Source organism: Sapajus apella, unplaced genomic scaffold (genome assembly GCF_009761245.1).
Source record: "Sapajus apella isolate SASKATOON/1434 unplaced genomic scaffold, GSC_monkey_1.0 scaffold6, whole genome shotgun sequence".
In the NCBI taxonomy this organism is placed as follows: Eukaryota; Metazoa; Chordata; class Mammalia; order Primates; family Cebidae; genus Sapajus; species Sapajus apella.
In genome coordinates, this window is record NW_022436946.1 from 75,853,000 (window position 1) to 75,875,501 (window position 22,502).

General features: G+C 37.2%; 1 protein-coding gene and 1 pseudogene across 50 annotated transcripts in view; one reads left to right on the top strand and one right to left on the bottom strand.

The window, feature by feature from the left end:
* The first annotated feature begins 1,177 nt into the window (after positions 1-1,177).
* On the top strand, positions 1,178-1,841 carry LOC116549093 (annotated as a pseudogene).
* A 10,786-nt stretch (positions 1,842-12,627) lies between these two features.
* RIMS1 (regulating synaptic membrane exocytosis 1) overlaps positions 12,628-22,502 on the bottom strand; it is a 496,468-nt gene continuing 486,593 nt past the window's right edge. For all 50 annotated transcript variants that reach the window (XM_032275542.1, XM_032275541.1, XM_032275540.1 and 47 more), the window contains 4 exons: positions 19,998-20,110; positions 15,287-15,388; positions 14,559-14,698; positions 12,628-13,121 (listed from right to left, as the gene is read on the bottom strand). In XM_032275542.1, the coding sequence (XP_032131433.1) occupies positions 12,906-13,121; positions 14,559-14,698; positions 15,287-15,388; positions 19,998-20,110 (571 nt within the window). In that variant the 3' untranslated portion in view covers positions 12,628-12,905. The remainder of the gene's footprint in view (positions 13,122-14,558; positions 14,699-15,286; positions 15,389-19,997; positions 20,111-22,502) is intronic.

A 22,502-nucleotide genomic window follows, 5' to 3' on the forward strand; every position in this document is an offset into this window, starting at 1 on the left:
CAAGACAGCATTTCTCTGCGGTCCTTAATCAGTGGCGTGGATACGTAAGGCAAGGATGTGATCTGAGGCTAACCTGGTCATTGTATTCCCAAGTTTGCCTCAAACAGGATGCTGAAACTCCTGCGGCCAGCTGAGGCAATGGCTCCCCACAGAGCACTTAAGTTTGAGCTGAAGATTGCTAAGTCCTATTTATTGTTCCTGGGAAGGCTACTTCCTTCTTGGCTAAGAGTTTCCATCCAAATGAACTCTGTTGGAAAAGATGAATATGATTCCTTCTAGCGTCCATTATTTGCTTTTGCTCTGATCACTGAAAATACACATTTCTTATATAAAATTCTGCTCTCAGCTCCACCATTCAACCAAGAACCCAGACAGTCTCAATCTCTTCTGCAGCAGTTTCCTTGGCAACCAGGACCCAGCCAGAGAGCTCGCCAACCCACAGTGGGCCCAAGTGAAACCCTGCAGCACTGTCAGGCACTCTCTGCTTTTAAATAGTAAGAGACCACACAAATGCCAACGCAGCTGCCATCATTCTCTATTTGTGAAGCACCTTCCATCTGGGCACCTCAAAGCGGAATGATTTCACAACAGGGGTCTCACCTGATCGAGATGAGCATTATCATTAGTCACACTGTTCCTGAAAGGAATCAGGAGTGAGAAAAATCAAAGGATTCTCCAATGGGCTCCTTTGTCCTTCTTAGCTTTTAATATTTTCCCTTTTCTTTTTGTTTATTTTAAACCAATGCTTCTGGCACTCCTTTGCAGTTACTCTTTCAGCTGCCTTTGAAAATGCCACACTAAAAGGCCAGAGTCAAGATCACAGTACTTACGATTCCTCAATCAGGGCAGCCCCATTGATCTTTCACAGTCATAATAGCTGAATCCAGCTGATGTCTAAGTCACTGCCATTGAGGTTCATAATCCGGGTTGCTGGGGAAAGAGGGTGGACTGTCAGCAAAGGAGGGCCACATACGCAGTAAAAATGCCTTCTTTCTTTCCCTTTGCCCACCACTGCTCACACCCGATGGCTCCAATGGAACTCCTAATTATACAAATATTGAGGACTCCTATTTCAGTGAATAGAACTTACCCCACGAGATTATTTAGAGCAGGGCTTCTCAAACTTCAGTATCTCTAGGAATCACTCGGGGACTTTGCTAACAGCGGAGTCTGGCGCTTGACTCTCGCTGCTGCGGCCGCAGCCGTGAGTATGCTCAGGCTTCAGAAGAGGCTCGCCTCTAGTGTCCTCCGCTGTGGCAAGAAGAAGGTCTGGTGGGACTCGAACGAGACCAGTGAAATCTCCAGTGCTAATTCGCGGCAGCGGACGCGGAAGCTGATCAAAGATGGGCCGAGCATCCGAGCTCGCGGCCAGCAAAACGCCTCGGCCCGCCGGAAGCGCAGGCACGTGGGCCCAGGTCAGCACGTGGGCCCAGGTCAGCGCGGGGGCAGCCAACGCCGGAGCGCGAAGGTCACGCGGGAGAGGAGATGAGGGCTCTGCGCCGCTGCTCAGAAGAGACCGGGAATCTAAGAAAATTGATCGTCACCTATATCACAGCCTGTACCTGAAGGCGAAGGGGAATGTGTTCAAAAACAAGCGGATCTCGTGGAACACATCCACGAGCTGAAGGCAGACAAGGCCGGCGAGCAGCTCCTGGCCGGGCAGGCCAGACCGAGGAAGCACGCAGGCGCCCTGAAGAGCGCCTCCAGGCCAAAAAGGAGGCGATCGTCAAGACTTCGTGCGAGGAGGAAGAGACCAAGAAATAAAAGCTTCCCCTTTGTCTGTACATACTGGCCTCCGTGATTACAAAGATCAGCCATGAAAATAAAACGAGGCTTTAAAACAAACAAACAAACTGCGGAGTCTGATTCTGCCAGTTTGGGGTGAGACCCGAGGGTCTGTAGTTCCAACAAGCTCCCAGCTGTTGCTGGTGCTGCTGGTCAGAGGACTGGACTTGGAGTAGCACGGGCTCAGGCTCAATGTTTGTTGTTTACATGTACTCATACATGCCTGTACGTGCTGCAGAGGTGCACTGGAAAGAAAAGCACACTTCATTCTTGTAGGGTTTTATATGTTTAAAAATACTTTGATAGACATTTCTCTTAGGCAAGCAGGGTAGGTAGGATTATAATCCTGATTTTTTCTGCCCCATGGTACATAGCTATATAGTCTCATTAAGTATGAGGTTTCAGATTCAATTGATCATACCTGTTCACCACAAAAGATCTAATTAGAGTATGTTTGTATTATAGTATTTTTCTCATTATTATGGTATTTGTACACAAATTAGTGTCATCATCAGGTTGTTATTAATTACACACTTTGAAATGCTGTAAATTTGAGTGGGTTCAAGTTACTAGGGAGTTATTTCACAGACTCCACAGAAGGGTTCACGGAAATACCTCTGGGGAGAAAGGGTGCCTTTATCAATGACGCATCTAGAAACTCCCGCATTCATAGTCAGGTGAACTTTGCTGCTTTGTCCTGATGTTTACTGGCTTTTCTCCACACTGATTGAAATTCCATAATAGTGGTGGGAATAATTAGAAAGGTCTCAAGGAATAACCTGCCTTCCACCTGTAGTGGGTGAATGATGACACCCCCATCCCAAAATAAAAGTCCATTCGAAACATCTGAATGTGACCTTATTTGGAAGAAAGATCTTTGCAGATATAACTAAGGTAAGGAGCTTGAGATGAGATGATGCTGACTTAGGGTGGGCCCCAAATCCAGTGACAAGTGTTCTTATAAGAGACAAAAAAAGAGAGAGAGAGAGAGAGGCACAGGGAAGGCCATGTGAGGCCATTCACCAAAACAAACCAACTGATTAATTCTTGATGGACATAATGAAAAACATTTGAGCATGCATATTATTATAAAATACGTATACTGTATTCTCAAGCAGATATTTTTATGCCATATAAAAGGCAATTGCCCCACAAGATTTGTTCTTAACCTTCAAGTTTAGTCAGTCCTAGTTAAATTTTCCCTGCTTACTGAAGGCTTCCGCATCAGCATTGACCTTCAAAATGGCCCTCTGCGTTCAGCGTCTTCTCGAAACTGCACGAAGCACTGCTGTCATCTTGTGGCTGAGATGCGCCAACACACCCGCTTGTTTTATGCGGTTCTTGCTCTCACCCACAGAGGGCAGGGTTGAGGCTCCTGTTTAAAGACTGATACTCCTGTTCATAATTTTCAGTCAAATGTTAGTGTGGCAGAGTGAGATTTCTTTTGAAACCAAATTTTGAGAAGAACCAGATAATACAACTGCTCTTTTCTAGTTAATAAAGCAGTGGAAATTCACAAATATTATACAGCCTCCTGGGAGGTGAGAACATGCCACTAGATACACTATTTTGAATTACTTGTTTTCCTAGTTACTACCCACCTGATGCCCTGGTGGTAGGTAACAGGCAGGAGCCCAGCACGGAGGGCGAGGAGGGTTGGGACTGCAGGAGGCCAGCTGATGCCCTGCCACTGGGCTTCCTGTTGCCTTTGGAACTGTGAGGCAATCTAACCCTAAAGTGGTGGAACTTTGTTTAACTTTCTAACAACTAGGGCTCTGGTAGCCAAATTTCCTAGGAAAGAGGATTTATGTAGCTCAGAGTTATATTTGGTGTGTGGTTGTTATTGAAGTATTAGGCCTGGTGTGGTGCCTCACACCTGTAATCCCAGGCCTTTGACAAGGCAAGGCAGAAAGGTTGCTTGAGGCCAGGAGTTTGAGGCCACTCTGGCCCACATAGTCAGACCACCAGCCAGATGTGGTGGTGCACACTTGTCATCCGGCTACTCAGGAGGCTGAGGCTGAGCCCAGAAGCTTGAGGCTGCAGTGAGCCATGATGGCAGCACTGTACCTCAGCCTGGGTGACAGAGCAAGATTTTGTCTCTAAAAAAAAAAAACCAGAATAGATCTCTCTTAGTCTCCATCTATCTTTTCACAAAAATGGAACTTGCCTGACTGACCCACATCAACATCCCCCTTCCCCTACCCCCGAGAAAATTGTCAAACAGAAAAAGCACAGAGCAAGAGTGAAGGTTCTGGGGACTTCACATTTGTCCTGCCTTCTACCTCTTCCATCGTTGTCTAAAGAAAAGCTCAAAGAATGTTTCTTAATTCTTTATAATATAATCTGGAAAGCTTTCATCAACAGTGTTTCAGAGAAAAAGAAGTGCATTTCTAGAGCATTACTCTAGGGGTACCAACTTATCCATTTTCATTGATAAACTGGAGATCTAGACTGAAAAATCATGAGTGTTTTTGCTGGTTTCACTTAGTAGATAGAAAGACCAGTGGAAAGTGTGGCCAATCACAAGGCTCTTCTTTCTAGGCTTAGGCAATGCCTCCATCACTTGGGAGAAGGGCTGGCCCATAGGCCTGGGTCTTGGGCAGTCACACCAGGCGTAGCACTCAGGAGGACTACTCTTGGCTTCATGTTCTGCTGTTGCCATCTTGAAAATCTTAAGAATTTTTGAAGACAGGACCTCACATTTTTATTTTGTACTAGAGCTCCTCCTAAATGGCATAATAGGTCCTGCCTGGGAGTTTGTTAGAGATGCATTATCTGAGGCCTCATCTTGGACCTCTAAAATTGAATGTGTATTTTAACAGGATCCCAAGGTGAATGGTTGCAACATTAAAATCTGAGCACTGATCTTAGCTGCCTATGAAGTTGTGGGTGGCAGAACTCAGATGAGTGAGCAGTGGGTGAGCCCTTGGCAGAGAATGCACTTTTCAGAGTGGAAGAACCAAAAGGCAGAGAACCTGGGGGTGGGTGGCTGGGGAATCAGGGAGATGATGAAATTCAGAGAGAGAGAGGTAAGTGGGAATTGTTTTACAGTACAGGAACCAGCTCTTATAAACCATTTCCTTTATAACTTGGTGACCTATCATAAATTTTTGAAAAATTTACTTCTAACATTGGAGCACAAAAGGGAAACTGAACCCTGACTGACCACTGTTCCTCTGACTTTAGGATGTAGCCTGACCTTTGTGGCGCTATTGCCCTACTAAGGAATGAGACAGGAAGCCCTTCTGATCTAGGGCAAATTTTCCTTCATCCCTTCACTGTTTCTAGACATCTTCCCCTCTGTGACCCTTCTAGCTCTCAAATCGCCAACCCTTCCAACCTCAACAGTCACACTTTGCTTATATCATCGGGGGTTACACATTTACAAAAGAACAGCTTGAAGAAGACTTTGACTTCAGCCTGTAGCTGCTTGCTTTCAGAAGGATAAGAAATCCTCAAGGAAAATATTCCAGTAGGTCAACTGCCAGAAATAATGGTGGTGGATTTGTAAAGTCAAAATTAATTTGTAATTTTAAAATTTACTGTTGCAATGATTTAGAAAAAACCCTTCAAATAGGAGTTTTTAAAAATTGGGATGTCATAGAGCACTTCATATTGATTACTTGCAATTTTATTGAGCCCTATTATTATACTTTCAATGTAGAAATCTCCACATTGGTATACATAGTTGAGAAAACAAACAGCATCTTTGATGAAATACTGTTTTTGGCCATTCTTGCATTGCTATAAAGAAATACCTGAGACTGGGTAATTTATAAAGAAAAGGCATTTAATTGGCTCACGGTTCTACAGACTATACAGGAAGCATGGTGCAGGCATCTGCTTGCTTCTGGGGAGGCCTCAGGGAGCTTTTACTCATAGTGGGAGGCAAAGTGGGAGCAGGCACTTCATATAGTGAAAGCAGGAGGAAGGGCGGGGAGAGGTGCCACACACCTTTAAAGGACCATATCTCCTGAGAACTTACTCTCTGTGGTGGGGACAGCACTAAGCCAGGAGGGATCCACCCCTATGACCCAAGCACCTTCCCCTAGGCCCCACCTCCCATATCAGGGATTACATCTCACAGGAGATTTGGAGGTGATGTTCAAGCTATGTCAGATGGTGAAATTAGACCAAAGAAAAGCAGAAGCCACACAAAAAAGTACTGTTTTTAGAATACAAGCTAGCAAGCAAGAAAATCCTGGCTAGGAGCAATAAAAAATATAGACTTTATTTTGATTCTCAACTGAAGAAATAGTTTTGGATTCCTTCAGCATTATAACTGTAGCTGTTTTGGGAGTTGGAGGTGAAACTCTGGGATTTATGAAAAGGCAATTGAGTTTTATAGACTGAGAAGCAGTTATCTAGGAGAACATGGAGTCCTCAGTTTCTGTGCTGTGCATTCATTCTCCCACCTTGTGTTTTGTGTAGTCTGTATGCCATATACTGAACTACTTGCTTATGTCATTATTTTTAAAGTGAATCATTTCAAAAGGATTTACAGAGTTTCCAGAAACCATTTCATAATAACATTATTGGAATAAATCATAAAAAGAAAAAAATATACACTAGCTGTGAATTATTTTATGGTTGATGTGAAAATATAATCATTTTACAGAGTCCTGGAGAGCCAGGGTAAATTAAGCTCATGTAATGGGTTACACTGTTCTTGCAATAGTCAGTCCCAGGTAAGAGTTCAGGAAGTCCGTGAACTTCAAAGTGAAAAAAAATTGCATCTTTACTTTTTTCTAATCTCTAATTGAAATTTAAAATTTCATTTATCACCATGGGAAAGAAACCACAATAGCATAGCCGTAACTGTGACTTTGCTGTCAATAAAAAAACACAAATATTCATAATATAAACAAGTATTTATGTTCATCACAGCCTCAAAAACACTGTAGTTATTGGACCTGTCACTACATTTCTTTTAATACCTCAGGAAGCAAGTCATATGTATTGCGACGTCACAAATTTTTGTTTTGTTTTTTGAGACAGGGTCTCACTCTTACTCAGACGAAAGTGCAGTGGCATGATCAAGGCTCACTGCAGCCTCACCTTCCCAGGCTCAGTTGATCTGCAAGCCTCAGCCTCACAAGTAGGTAGGACTACAGGTGTGTGCCATCATTCCTGGCCTTTTTTTTTTTTTTTTTTTCTTGGAGAGATGGGTTTTTGCCATATTGCCCAGGCTGGCCTCAAAAGCTCAAGTATCTGCCTGCTTCAGCCTCCCTAAGTGCTGAGATTACAGGTGTGAGCCAACACACCAGACCACAAATTTGTTGTGAAAATGTTTTTAACTCTTTCAATATAATTGGCTTCTTTTTCCTCCTATGTACTTTTTAAAGGAGTTTAACACCATTATTCTGAGGAGTCTATAGGCTTCACCGAGCACCAAAGGAATCAAAGTATATGAAAGGTTAAGAGCCCTGTGGTAGAAGCAATCCCACTGCTCAGTATATACCCAAAGGAAAAGAATTCATTCTATCAAAACAGACACATACATCCATATGTACATTGCAGCACTATTCACAATAGCAAGGCAAATGCAATCAACCTCAGTTCCCATCAGCAGTGCATTGGAAAAAGAAAATGTGGTTCTTATACACCATGGAATACTATGCACCCATAAAATAGAATGAAATCATACTTTTTGCAGTAACATGGATGGAGCTGGAGGCCATATCCTAAGTGATCCAAGGCAAGAACAGGAAGCCAAATACTGCATGGTCTTGCTTTTAAGTGGGAGCTAAACATTGAATACACATGAACATAAAGATGGGAACAGCAGGCACTGGGATCACTAGACAGGAGAGGGAGGGGCCATGGACTGAAGAGCCATGTGTTGGACGCTATGTTTACAGCCTGGGTGACGACATTGCCGAGACCCCAGCCTCAGTGTGCTGCAATTTACCCACGTAATAAACCTGCACATGTACCCTTTAACTTATGATAAAAATTGGAATAAAAAAAGAAAAATGAGAAGCCTTTAAAATTACACTTGATCCCATTCCATACTTTTTAATAGACTGAAAATGCCTGCTCTATGATAAAAATAAATAGCATATTTTATCTTAAAAAAAGAATTCTATAGTAGGAGAAAGCACAACAACTCAGTAGAAGAAAATTCTTTTTCCAGACACTAAATAATAAAATGTAAAACAAACATACAAAAATATTTGCCAAAAATATTGAATGACATACTGGAAAATATAGTTGACAAAAATGCATAGCCAATGAAAGAAACATCTTTAATGAACCCTCAATGAAAACCAAAGGCAAGACATTAGGAAAAAACACGAATTTAGGGTGGAGTGAACATGGTGGCAGAAACAAGTTAGAGTGATGTAGGTGTGTGGTTTCTGATTATTTTATGTATTGAAAGAACTTGGAAAATGTAGAGGGATGAATAGATATGATAACACATATAATCAGAAAAGCCACAGTGGCATTTTGCAGGATGTAAATAGGGAAAGGAGTGATGGAATGAAAGTACATGTAGGTCGGGCCCGGTAACTCACACCTGTAATCCCAGCACTTTGGGAGGCTGAGGTGGGCAGATCACACAAGGTCAGGAGTTTGGGACCAGCCTGGCCAGCATGGTGAAACCCCGTCTCTACTAAAAATACAAAAATCAGCTGGGCATGGTGGCGGGTGCCTGTAATCCCAGCTACTCAGGAGGCTGAAGCAGCAGAGTTTCTTGAAACCAGAAGGCAGAAGTTGCAGTGAGCCAGAATCGTGCCACTGCACTCCAACCTGGGCTACAGAAAAACTCAGTCTCAAAAAAAAAAAAAAAAGAAAAAAGAAAAAACACCACCACACACACACACAGCAACAAAAAATAAAAAAGAAAGCACATGCAAAGGATGAAGGAGATGATCCAGCATCTGAAGAGAGGATCTAGACTGGTTATACCAAAAAGGAGAAAGAAAAAGGTGATGATTTCAGTGAAAAGCCTCAGTTCCTCTGCTCCTGGAAAAATTGGTGAGGATTCAGTGATACGGGAGCAGATTTATAGGTAGAGAATAGGCTGAGAACCTCATCACAGAAGGCAGTTAGAGAACCTTGAGAGCCTGAGAATTTCTGGAACATAAAAGATTTTGAGGCTTGCTAACTAAATCATCCAGGAAATGGCACTGAAAATGGTGGTTAGAAAGCACAATTTTCTAGACTTAGCGTAGTTCCATTGGGCTGGGTCAGAGAGAATGTTCTCTGCCTGCTTCTAAGAGGTGGTGCTCACTAAATGCAAAGGTTCGTCTAGAAAAGGAAGGAGCTTTTCAGCTCTATCAATTCATTTATATTCCTCTCTAAGCTGTTCTTATTAGCATTTCATCAAACCTTTTCTCAAGTTTCTTGGTTTCTTTGCATTGGGTTAGAACATGTTCTTTTAGCTCGGATAAGTTTGTTATTACCCACCTTCTGAAGCCTGTTTCTGTCAATTCATCAGACTCATTCTCCATCCAGGCTTGTTCCTTGCTGGTGAGGAGTTGTGATCCCTTGGAGGAGGAGGGGCATTCTGGTTTTGGGTTTCATCCTTTTTGGGCTGGTTTCTTTGTGGATTTATCTACCTGTGGTCTTTGCAGTTGGTGACTTTCAGATGGGGTCTCTGAGTGGATGTCCTTTTGTTGATGTTGTCGTTAATTATTTCTATATATATCTTTTAATACACAAGGAGCTACTTTATATTCTAAGTACTTAATACCTAGTATTTAACAAAGCCCTTAATGTTGGTTAAGTATAATCAGATAATATATTATCTGGTATACTTATGAGGCTGGGATTTCAACAATTAAGTTGTTAGGGTCAGCAAGAAACCATGATTTAGCAAAACTGCTTTTTCTCAAGTTCCTTCCTCCCAACATTGTAGACCCTGAAATCCCAATGCCATGAGCTTCATATGGTTTGAAGCAAGATTACTGCTCTTCTTCTTCTGTCTAGACAATAATTTTGAAGACAACTCTCATCACTTGTTTCCGTGGCAGACTTGTCTCCTGGCCTCACCCAGCTCTATCTTAATGCACACACCTTAAACAGATTTACTCTGACAGTTTGTTTTAAACTGAACTCATCAGTTACTGACCAAGCCTAACAGATAATCTTGTGTCATGTAGACAAATGGATAATTTAATAGGGTAAAATTCAGTCAACTGTTTAAAAACTATAAACAACTGACACATTCATTTCTCCAATCACTTTATTGCCTCAAATTTGATGTTGATGTAGCTGTGTTTACTTTGCTTTACCAGTTAAAGCCAGTGTGGTCTATAAAAAGTTAGGAGCTCTTAGACAAGACTAGATCACAAAAGTTATTTTACTACAATGCGAGATGCAAGTAGTGCTTACCAAGTGTTTTATGAGATGCGATTATTATGAAATATATGAACACACTTTTAGATAAGAAAAAAATCATAAAAATAACCTAAAAGTTAATAACATCTCTTTGAATATATTATTTTGGATATTTATCTATCTATATTTGGAGGTAGTTTTATTACCTAAGATTCTATTAAAGATAATTTAGAGTCTATGTATTGCTTATTTTTTGTTAAATTGGTCTCCTTTAAACTAAGGTTACTTATATTAGTCATGGATTCAGAATAAAAAGATGGAAAGAGGAAATACACTGACGAGAGATGCAGGAATCTATTTTTTGATGTCACATAACTTGAAATAATTTGGCAACTGGACAACAGAGTTGTCTCTTTTATTAGCACATTCAAACAGCAGCAGAAAACAACCTTCCATTTGATTCTTACTGAGATTTATTATTTTTAATAATGCCACTTTTCAGAAGTATAGTCATGTGCTCACTTAGGCTGACAAAGTGAAAACTTGTAGGTGATGCAAAGTACCCTTTGGGCCATCGATTAAGACATAATATAGTGCAGTGACAAGTCAAGTCAAATGCCCACAGCAGACAACAAACCCCAGCCTCCCGTTCCCATGGTCTGGCTCCCATTTTGCACCATAAAACCCACAATGGAAATCTGGCAAGACATAGAACACAGATGGCTACTGACTGACATGAAAAGTAAATTTTATTAAACATGTTTACGTACATGAGTTGGAATTTCATTTAAAAGCACAGGGGAGTGTTAAGACAAATGGTCAAAATAGAAAGATACTACCCAATTATAATCAGTTGATTGTTGGCCACTAAGACAGAACAGAATCTAGTAGAAGTGCACCAATGCTTCAGTTCCTCCTGCTCACCATGGTGAGCAGTGGTCAATCTGTGCCCTGTGGAAAGATGGGCAGATAATTCTGGCATGTGTAAATAATAATAAATAATTCACTTGGTGCAGGCAGTATGTCTATGAATTAAAACCTAGTGTGTACACAGTGTCTACATGTGTTATAGCCCCACAGTAGGAATCTACACCAAAATATTTATTGGAAGGAATTTGGTCCGTACTACATCACGTTTTCCAGAGGGTAAAAAATAAAGTCCATCTATAGACATTTCACCACAGACTCAGAGACTGAGTCTGGCTAAAACCTGCAAAATGTCTATAACAAGAATGGATGGCTTAGATTTCTTGGTTATTTCGGTATAGTAATTAACAAGCAAACTGTACAAGTACATGCAACATACAAGCTGGCCTATGTGGAACTAACATACATTATTAAATAACCTTTTGTTTCTTTTCTTTTTAAAATTTTTTTTACAAAATGTGCATGCAGCTTTGAACAGTTCCAAGTCATGCTGCTCTATTTGTGTAATCACAAAAGTGGAGTGACTCATAAAAGGAGGGAGAACATATCAATGCATCTGCAGAGACTGCAGTTTGTAGCACATGTACAGAATGTCACAGGGAAATTCAAGGCCAAGAAAAATTGAAAATGCAAATTGAAAGTTGACTTTGTTTATTTTCCCCCCCAAAAGTAAGATACTTTGCATTAAAAAATCAAGCTTTGTGCTTGCATCAATCTCAAAGAAATGTAAACTAAAATTCGATAAAAACATTAGTTTAGTGCAGAATATTTCAACTGGAATTTCCAGTGGAATATTGAACAGCTCATACCATGCTCTTTCCAGGGCAGATGGGTGTGTCTACACTGAGGCATGGCTGAGAAGCTTGGGCATAGCTCAAAGTGTCTTAGGCTCAAATCCATTCCTAGTCACCATTTTGGAAGTCAAAGTGTGGTTTATACACATGAGCATATATTTTTTTTTTTTTTTGATATCAGGAAGAAAAAGGCATTACAAGGAGTGTTTTCAAAGTACAATTATGCAGTTAGTTTTAGTCCCCAGCATTAGTTGCAGATCGACTTCTTTAAAAGTCTTCCATGCAAAACAATGGAAACCATAAATTAATTTTCTAGAATGCAAACAGATAGGCTCTTAATTTAAAAAGTACTTCTGTGATTATTTATTTTGGAAGATAACTTTTTGTCTTTTGGGTTTCCACACACAAGACTTTAAAGAATTATAAAATGAAAGCCAGTGAAACCCTTCCTTGGCTTCACCTTATGTAGCTGTTTAACACCTTGGGAAGATGCCACAGAGATCACTTCAGCCCTTTTTTTTGGTGCTTTTGGAAAAAAGAAGGGAAGAGTCTCTGTTAGCATCATGAGGCCTTTCATGACACAGCCAAAAAAAAAAAAAAAAAACTAGTGGAGATAACAGATGGTGAAAACAAAACAAAAACTCAAGAAATGAAAACCAACAACCACCACACAAATAAACAAAACACACGAAAGAACAAAACAATTCAAACATCAGGGAAATAACACTGCTTGTGGTCTGTGCAGATACGTGTAGAATACAACTTTTCATAGAGTGAGAGTTTCCAGTTTGTTCAATTTGGTGTGTGTGTGTGTGCATGTGTGTGTGTATTTGTATGCGTGGATTTAAAGTTTCCTCTTTTTCTATTTGTTAGAAGCATCAGTGACTCTCACCAGCACGTTGATTCTTCCTGTAATTTGATAGATTGCCTTGTTCTGTCATATGAAGCCATGTTTTAAATAATGATTGGGACATATTATTGAAAAACTACTACAGGCAAAACATAAGTTGATTGTCTGTCTCCAACAATGCTTTTGATCATGAAATATCTGGTTCAGATTATTATCCTGAAATGTAGAGTTTTATTGGAAATGACTCTGGTATGAGTTCACTATTATCGAATACAGGGAGGCCCAGTTGAACTTTCCAGAGATGACTGGGAAGCCCGGCGGGTGAGGGGAGTGAGTGTGGGATCCACCAGTGAGGACGGTGGGAACAATTTGTACCATCCAATCACCATGCTGGACAGGTCGAGTTCTTCCAACAAGATCTGAGCCACACCCATAAAGCATTTGTGGTCCATTCTGCCATAGTCTCCCCAGACAATCACCTGCAGAGATAGAGAAATGCAACATTATCTGGACTTCTGTCTGCTTCACATTCAAAGGGCTCAAAGCAACTATGTTGTAAAAGTGGGCCAGTCAGAGAAGAAGAGGACATAAATAATGAATACAACTGTCACGAAGGAGAAGGCACAAAAAAGAAGATACGATAACCTTAAGGTGCTCATAGACACTTCACAAAAAATTTTCGTCTGATGCAATTAAGGACTGTGTGTTACTAGTCAATGAGTATTATCTACATAAGCCATATTAAAGAAAGAAATACATCAGATTATTATTATATGAATGCAACACCTTTCTTGTATAACTACTATCTAATTAGTGATGTGCAGGGCCATAGAAATATAAAAATTAAAATTTGTTCAATTTAGGAGGGTGGCTAGCAATCCAACTCAGTATACCATGGAGTGTATGTACAAGAAAATATGTACAAAGAATGAGAGTATTCATTTGATTTCTTTCGTGTTATGGTCTTTTTAGTAAAGGGGTAGGCCAAAAAAAAAATAATAATTATGAGCTGGTACATTTTGAGGACTTGCATGCCAATTTTGACTTAGATGATTAACATTTCAATTAAATCATTGAAAATTACCACAATCTAGATCAACTCCTATTGGTGTCAGACAAGCCTTCTATTACACATACTCCCATGTTCTATTTTCTAATCCTTCAGTCATCTGTAAAGGTTCTCAGCTGAACTCATTCACCTGCTTTACACAAGTAGAGTTGGTGGTGAATCCCACCTTTACAATTTACTGAGTAACTGTGTAAAATTACTTAACCTCTTGAATCTCAGACATAATCTTTAAAATGGGGATAATGATACTTATTGCACATGTTAGCTACAAAGTTTAAAATACATATATATATATGTATTTTAGGTGCATATATATATATTTTAGGTGCATATGTATTTTAGGTGCATATATATATATAAATATATATATATATTTATATATTTATATGCACCTAAAAATGCATATGGCAGTCAACCAGGACTAAATATTTGCTGGTCTCTGCACACTTTTCTTTTCCTCTCCCTCTTCCTCTTTGTATCTCATGTTTGGTACATAGCAATGCTCAATCAATTATTATTAGCATTGTTTTGTTTGACATATCTCTATTTATCATCTATCTATCTAGTGAGGAGTGAGGAGGGGAGGGAACAGGGCAAACCTAGAAGAGGATGGAGAAAGAAAAGAAAAGAAGAGAGAGAATAAAATTGTTCTCTATTAGATCCACCAAATGTTTTTAATAATATACATTATTTATATTATAAATTAACCATTTGAATTTTTTCTATTCAATAATACAATTCTACATTTATCTTTACCAAATTTTATTCTTTTTGTGTTTGACCATCTCTTCGATGTATGGATAATACAAATATTTCAATGTAAAAAGTCAAACAAACTATTACTGACCTGAAGAACTTTACCCTGTGGACTTTCATCAAAAACCAGGGACTGCTGATACAAAGGATCAAGGGTTTTTCGTGCAATTCTTGTCTTCTTCTTGGCTATACAGGCCCCGTTTTCCAAAAGATATACTTTGACATATGGAGCTGAAGAAAGATATATTAACATATAAGAAGTTATTCCTTAAATTCAATTATTTTTTAAATTAGAGAATGTCCTATTACAGAATTAGAGATGCTTACTGAAAGTTTCCCATTGACTATTCAAATTACTTAAAACTTCCATTGTTCCATAAATTCTATTCCTTAAATCTATATGTTACCATTACTGCCATTTTCCTCATTTTGAGTCAATGTATACAAAGTTATTTGAAGACTTTGACTTACTTGGATTACAATACAGGTTTAGATCTTAAAGTTCATTGTTCCCTTTTTATGATTAGTGCTATATTCTTTTTTTCTTTTGCCTTTCTAAATGTGAAGAAAGAAAATAACTGACAAAAGCTAAGAGGCAACCATAACTAAATTTTAAAAACACTTCCTAACACCTTCTGAAATAATAACTGTGCAAGGAAAACTGAGATCCATTTTAATAACATCAAAGAACACAGAAATACTGCTTTTTAAATCAATCAGATGATGCAAAACAGAGCATATGGAATTCAAATGCAGCAACTGTTTTTTCTTGTTTGCCTATTTAATAATCTCTTCATCAAACTCAGGAATACTCCTTACCAGGTGTAGATTTAGAACCAGGCTTTTGTGTGAGGCTTCGTGCTCTAATAACTTCAACTTCTAATTGGCCCTTTTTGTCCTCCATTCCAATTTGTATATCACCTGCAAATGGAGGGGAAGCAAGGTGTGTTTCAGCTTCTTTGCAGTTATGTGCAGTTAAAACAAAAAGGACAGCCCATATCAGACTACAGATTTTTATCCTCATGATTTTGATAAGAAACTAATATTTAGACCCCTCACTGCACAATCCCACTTTTCTTTCCCAGTCTTTAATCAAATTTGGAAACAATTCTCTTATTTTTTTCTGGTATTAATCCCTCTGATGAGATTTGCAAATTAGTTAATAAAGGACTATAACAACGCTGAAGTATTTCTGTGATTCTTGTACTTAATAAGATTTCTTACTCTTATTTCATTCAGTATATTTACTTATTAATAAAAAATTGTAACTATCTGTATTTTCATTATCCAGAGAAAGCCACCATTAATATTTAGTGAATATCCTAGCATTCTTTTATCTATCTCTTTGCCTGCCTATCTAGCTATCTATCATCAATCATATCATAAACAGTCATTTTATTGACTATATGGACTACTGTATGGACATGTCGTTACCTATTAAATCAGGCTCCTGTTGATGGAAATAAAGGTTATTTACATAAACTATTTATACTTCAGTGTATGTAAATGGGGCTAGAATGAAGAGTTTTATAAGAATTCTTGCACACATTCTTGCATCAGTTATTTTTTGAACATAGAATTCCAAGATTTTATTTTCATATCTAATAGGATGGACATCCAAAAATTCTATGCATACTGCCAACTCCTCCAGAAAGGTTGTACCAGTTTGCACTATGACCAGAAATATCTCTCTTTCTGCTTCTCGCACTCAGTAATACAGGTATTAGCAAAATGTCTAATACCAGTATCAAAAATAAGTTTAATTTTTTTCAATCTGGTTAAAAAGATATTTTAATTTGCATTTCTTTGATTATTAAGGAGGATTACATAGCCCATGTATAGTTCGATACAAAATTAGATTAGCAACTAGAATGAGTCCCTTTTTATTTCACGAAAATATTTGTTTCATAATTTTCATGTCTCTTGAGTTCATATCTATTAGAACTCATCTGTGAAAACACCTGGGATTATTCTCCCCATTTTTTGGTGAGTAGAATGTTAAATACCAATAGCTATAGTTCTAATTAGGTTTTTTCAGCTTTCTATTTACTCTTAAATTCTTTGTGGTAGATTATAGTTTTTAATAACTGTCCATCTCAATTACATTTCCAAATTTTAAGCTTTTTTTTTTTTTTTTTTTTTTTTGACAGAGTCTTGCTCTGTCTTCCAGGTTGGAGTGGAGTGGCGTGATCTTGGCTCACTGCAACTTCCATCTCCTAGGTTTAAGCAATTCTCCTGCCTTAGTTTCCTGAGTAGCTGAGTCTACAGACATGCAGCATCACGCCTGGCTAACTTTTGCATTTTTAGTGGATACAGGGTTCACCATGTTGGTCAGGCTGGTCTCAAACTCCTGACTTCAGGTGATCTGCCTGCCTCAGTCTCCCAAAGTGCTGGGATTACAAATGTGAGCCACCGTGTCCAGCCTAAGCATTTGTGTAAGTGGTATCATTCAGCAATTTTCTTTCTTCACTTAACAACATTTTCTTATGTATCCATCCAAGTTGATGTGTTGAGATCTAGAACATTCCCTGTAATTTCTCTATAATATTCTATTATGTGAATGCTATATATATTTATCTTATCTCCAGTTAGGGGTCTTCGTCTTCCTATTTGGTGCTGCAACAAAGAATGCTGCAAGAAGTTTCTTGAGGATATGCAACTACAAACTGTATTGCTGGGTCACAGCACATCTACATTTTAAATTTTACTAGATACTGTCATATTATTCCAATAGGTGACTGCCCCAAAACCTAAAGTTAGTGTTTTCCTGTTTTCTCCCATATAAGACAAATATCTTTAGTTATTCAAGAATTCTTCAGCTTCTCAACTTTCACGTAGATGCCGAGTGGCATTTTTGTTTCAACTTATTTTGCTTTTTTCCTGCTTGTTGTCAAATACACACTTAAAACCCTGTTTTTATTGCTGTTTTTGTTAAATTATTATTATTTTAATATATTTACCAAGTTTCACTCATTTCTTTGCTCATCATTGCTTCCCAAATCCCATTCTTTCCTTTTAGGCTTATTCTTGCTACAGCACACCTCTAAGTGAAGAGCAGGAGATGGTAAACTTCATGAGTCATTGTGTGAATGAGTATGTCTCTATTTCATCTTTACTCTTGAATGAACATTTGTCTTAATATACAAATTTGGGTTGATAGTCCTTTTCTTTAGCTATCTATCTATCTATCTATCTATCTATCTATCTATCTATCTATATATTTGGCATTGCTAAGAAACGAAAGCTGTTCATTTATTGCCTTTCTTTGCTAGGTAATCTTTATCTTCCTCATGATTTGAGATGATGTTCTGAAATTACATTAAGAAGCTTTTCCTTGTTTGTTTTGTATAGATTGTTCAGTTCACCACTCAGCGTGCTCTTCAGGTTTTCTGCTTTCCTTAAACAGTTCAGTCATCATTAGTTTTTCCTCCAAAACTGTTTCTCTATTATCTTTTTAGGCTCCTTTTAGAGTAATTTTGAGCTTTTCAGCTTATTCTTCCTACATCCCATATTCTCTATTATGAAAGATTTTTTTAAATTTAAATAGGCCATGTTTACAGTGATATTCTATAGTTCTCCTTGTATTTAATTCTGTCTTAAGCTTTGTTCAGTATACTATTTACCTCATCAACTGAATTTTCAATTTTAATTCATTATATTTTCCATTCTCTTTATTTCTTAAAAATATATACTTGGTTTTTTTTTTGTTGTTTAATAACTCTTGGTCTTTGTTTCTGTGGATTTTGTATACTCTACCTCTGACAATTTCTAAGTTATTTTTGCTTAGTTGAATCACTTCTATTTTCTCAGGCAAGAATTCTCTTTTTTTGCCTGGTCAGTTGATCAGTTTTGTTGTTCTAGACATTCTCATCTGTTTTAGACCTCAGTGCCCAGAAGTCTTTTGTTCTCTTTTAGTCCTTTACATGTTTTTTTAAAGATTTATTTTAAAATCATATAAATATCCCCAACTGTTCTATAAAACCTGTTATATTTATACATAACTAACTTCTATCTCTTCTCTCAACTTTTTGTCTTCCAAAAATTATTCTTTCAAAATTTTCAATATTTTTAACTGATTTACTTTCTGGTATTTGCCTTATTATTTCTAAGCACTATACTTATATTTTCCTTTTTGCAGTTTTAGGTATTATTATTGACTTCCAATTTTGATCTCTTTCAGTGCCTTCCTACACCTACTAGATACTTGACAATTTCTGTCATCCCATTTTTTCCAATATTACTATTTATATTATTTTGACTAGTAACCTTATGCATAACTGTGTGAACTGGCATATTATAACTACTTCTCATTTCTTACATCTTCCTTTTTCCTACACTTAATTAGTGTCTTTTAAGAAAGCATTTGCTTACATTTTTATGTAGATCTCACTAATTCAAATCTTAGTCTCTCCTGGTTGTTTATCTCTTGCATAAAATCAAACACATTAGGTATTCTATAAATCTTATCTCATGAAATCTGACATGATACAATTTGAATGTTGCTTTGAAACCTTGCTGTAGCGATATTTAGTTCCTCCTTTGCTATCATCCTGGGTATCCCAATCATCTTTATTTTGTGAGGAGGCAAGTATTTATTTATTGGTTCCATCTTTTGTTTTTTTTTAATCCATAATTTTGAAAATTCACTTAGTTCATTTGGTTGAAGTAAATCCTCTAGTAGCTTTCTGTGAAATGTTAGAAATGAGGAAAATGATTTGAAGCTTTGCTTGGGGCCGAGTATGTATCTACTTTAGCCTCAAATTTACTTTATAGTTTGGCTGGCTTTTGTATTCTAGATTGGAAATCAGTTGTTACTCAGAATTCTGAAGGTAATGTTATTACTCTTCTGGCTTCCAGTATTATTGAAGAGTCCAGTGAAAATGTGAGGAGCCCAATGAGAATCTGATTTTTGATAGTTTTTTGTAAAATTATTTTTCCTCTTAGGAAGCTTGTATGATTTTCTATCAAGCCTCAGTATTGTGAAATTCCACTATGTTGTATCCTCAAGCTAATCGGTTTTCATACATTTTACTGATATTCTTTCCCACTGCAATATTACAGAAAGATCAACTTAAGTGTTTTTCAGTACTTTATAGTGTCTTTCTCCACCTTCCCTTTTTTTTATAGTTAAGTCTAAAATATTAACTTTTTTGGCAAGTTGTGTAGAGTGGGGGAATTCCATTAATTTTTTTCACAGAAGTAAACAGTGACGCCACTGTCCTTTACTGAACAGTCTTTTTTCCCCCCCATGCTGTGAAATGCCACCCTTGTCCTACATTTAGATCCATTGTAGACTCTCTGTCTTAACAGGGTTCCAGTAATTCAAATATTTATGACTAATTTTATTTCCTTTTTCATAATATCTCAAATTAGAAAAATGTACTTGAAATTATAATAGTTGTTTGCAAACAGTAGCACCCTAGCTAAAATGTTGCTTCTCACTTGTATTGCAATTACACAATTTTAAAAGTTTTAAATGACTTTGTCAAACACAAAACATCAATTTTCATGTATAAAAAATGATTCTTACCCATTGCAGGGGTGGCAAGGGTTTGGCGGCCAACAAGCTGGGCTGGTCCCAATCCATCAAGAAAATCACTGAATTGACTGTCAGCTCCCAGACGCACTCCAGGAAATATTAAACTATCAGCCAAAGGATAAAAACCAAAGGAAAATAACCCATGAAATAATCCAGAATTATTTTCACTAGTTTTCATTTGACTAATTATGATCATGAAACATAAATATTACTTAGACAATCTGTTTTTTTAAAATTGATTCTTTGCATTGCCTTTGATCCAAGCATATGAGGCCCAACATTGATTGAGAAAAGGTGTAAACTCTTAATGCTCTTTTCAAAGGGACTCAGTTATGGTTTTCAATATACTAAGTTCCAAATCCCTATACAAACGTGTTGCTGACAAACAAAAATAAGATGCAAACTTTTATATCATAAACCTTACACAGATACTTGCTCATGAACATTAGGTAACATTAACAGTAAATTTTTTAAAGTGGCCAATAATTTTTTTGAACAAATTTTATAGCATAGTACAAGTTCTTATTTACAAATAAAACATATAATGTATTCATTTTTGAATTAATTAAATGTTTAGATTGAGACTTTTATTTGGTTCTAATGGAAATTAATTGATTTAAAAAATCTGCATTTCTTCCTATAATATAACGTACTGAGAGCCCCAGGATGTAAGCTGCACAAGGGCAGCACCTGTGCTCTTCTTCTTGACGGATGTAGTTATCACTGGGTAACGAGAACTATGCTCATTATGTAATAGGTATTCAGTAAGCACTTTTTTGAATAAGCATTTTTTTTTATTGAATAGTTTTATTTGGTTATTTAGAATAAAAATCTTGCTTTAATATTGTAAGGTGTACTGCAGGTATGCCATGCTGCCAATTATTGCTGGTGCATAAAATGCCTCAGTCAGTGACTTAGAGAGCTGGGAAAATATGTGGACTCATACTTTTGGAGCAAGTAGAACTATATTTACAGTTTTCTTTCTTAAATTGGCTTGGGACATATCAAACAGTCTACACAGGTATTGGCATAGTACTTGCTTTGATGGTCTGAATGCCTCAGAAATGTGTTCAGTATCATGATTAGCAGGTCCTCTAAAAGGTTTTGTTGTCAACTAGCAAGCAAACAGCACCAAACAATATTATCTAAACTATGGCTGCCAAGTACTGGATCTTAATAATGAAGCCAAATTATAAAACACTGCCTTGTAGAGGTATTCGAAAGATATAAAATTAAAATAAAAAATATCAAACAGCTTTAAATATTACAATTCTCCTACAGTACAGTTTCCACATCTTTATCACCACTGAATGTTTTAAGGAGAAAGTTAACAAAAAAATCAAAATAGATAAAAATATGTAAATCTTTGGATCCTTTTATTCCACAACTTTCATAAAAACATGAAAGTGGCCAGATTTTTCCCACTAGAGCTTAAAATATCAAAAAGATTCACTAGTAATCTATAATTAGCAATGATCTCTATACTAAGTCATCTGTGGGTCACTGGCCCAAGGACCAGTGCTGCCATGTGTTACAGGCTGCCAAAATAATTCCTAGCATTCTGAATCCTCTTGAAATATGATGGAATGAGTCAAGGTATCATGCCTAAATTTCAGGCATAATAGAAAAAACAGGTTCATTGATGCCTAGTTTTAAAGTCCTAAAGAAGGGGGGGAGGATTACTTATTTGAAAATATTTCTATAGAGACTTACTGTTTCCACTGTGATTTCACATCTGTTATTTCTCTTAACCAAGGAAATTAAATGGGATGCATATTATAATCCCATCCAGAAACAATGACCATAAATCCAAGAGATTAAGTGGTTTATGATGGAGGCAAATTTGTTACTTTTTTGTATCAGAAAATAATGCCTTCAAGTCTCATTTGTACATTACTTTATGCTACTTCATCAAATATTGGTATTTTGTCAGTAAGTTTATCTCTATAACTTTCATACTTGCTGATTTTTGTTCTTAGCTATTCCTTACTGGAAATATGCACACCAGTCATTTGACCAACTAAACAGAGACCAATTAGTTTCAGGAATGGGAAAGAGTATTACAACCAGTAGCTTGGCATAATTTTGTTAAATTTTCTAAACAAAATAGAAAAATTCCAGTAAAGACAAGAAATTAGGAATATTAGATTGGTATATGAATAATGTGAGTGATAATTAATAAATAATTATGGAAAATGTACGTGTGGTGAATCTCCATGTAATCCAACATAGCACATTAATTACTTATTTGTAAGATCCACTACCTCAATAAGAATTCAGTTTTACCAGAAATATTCTCAAGCACTAGAAGAAGCAGGTTTTGTGCGGGATCCAAATGAAATGGTAAAAAATAAAAATGAGTAAAAAAAAAAACTTATTCAATTTTTTCAGAGTTAACTAAAACATTTTAGTCAGAAAACTAATGAAGCTGATAGATCCTGGATTATTACATAAGATAAAAATGAGTCAGCAATGTTTAAAAACAAGAAAATATAA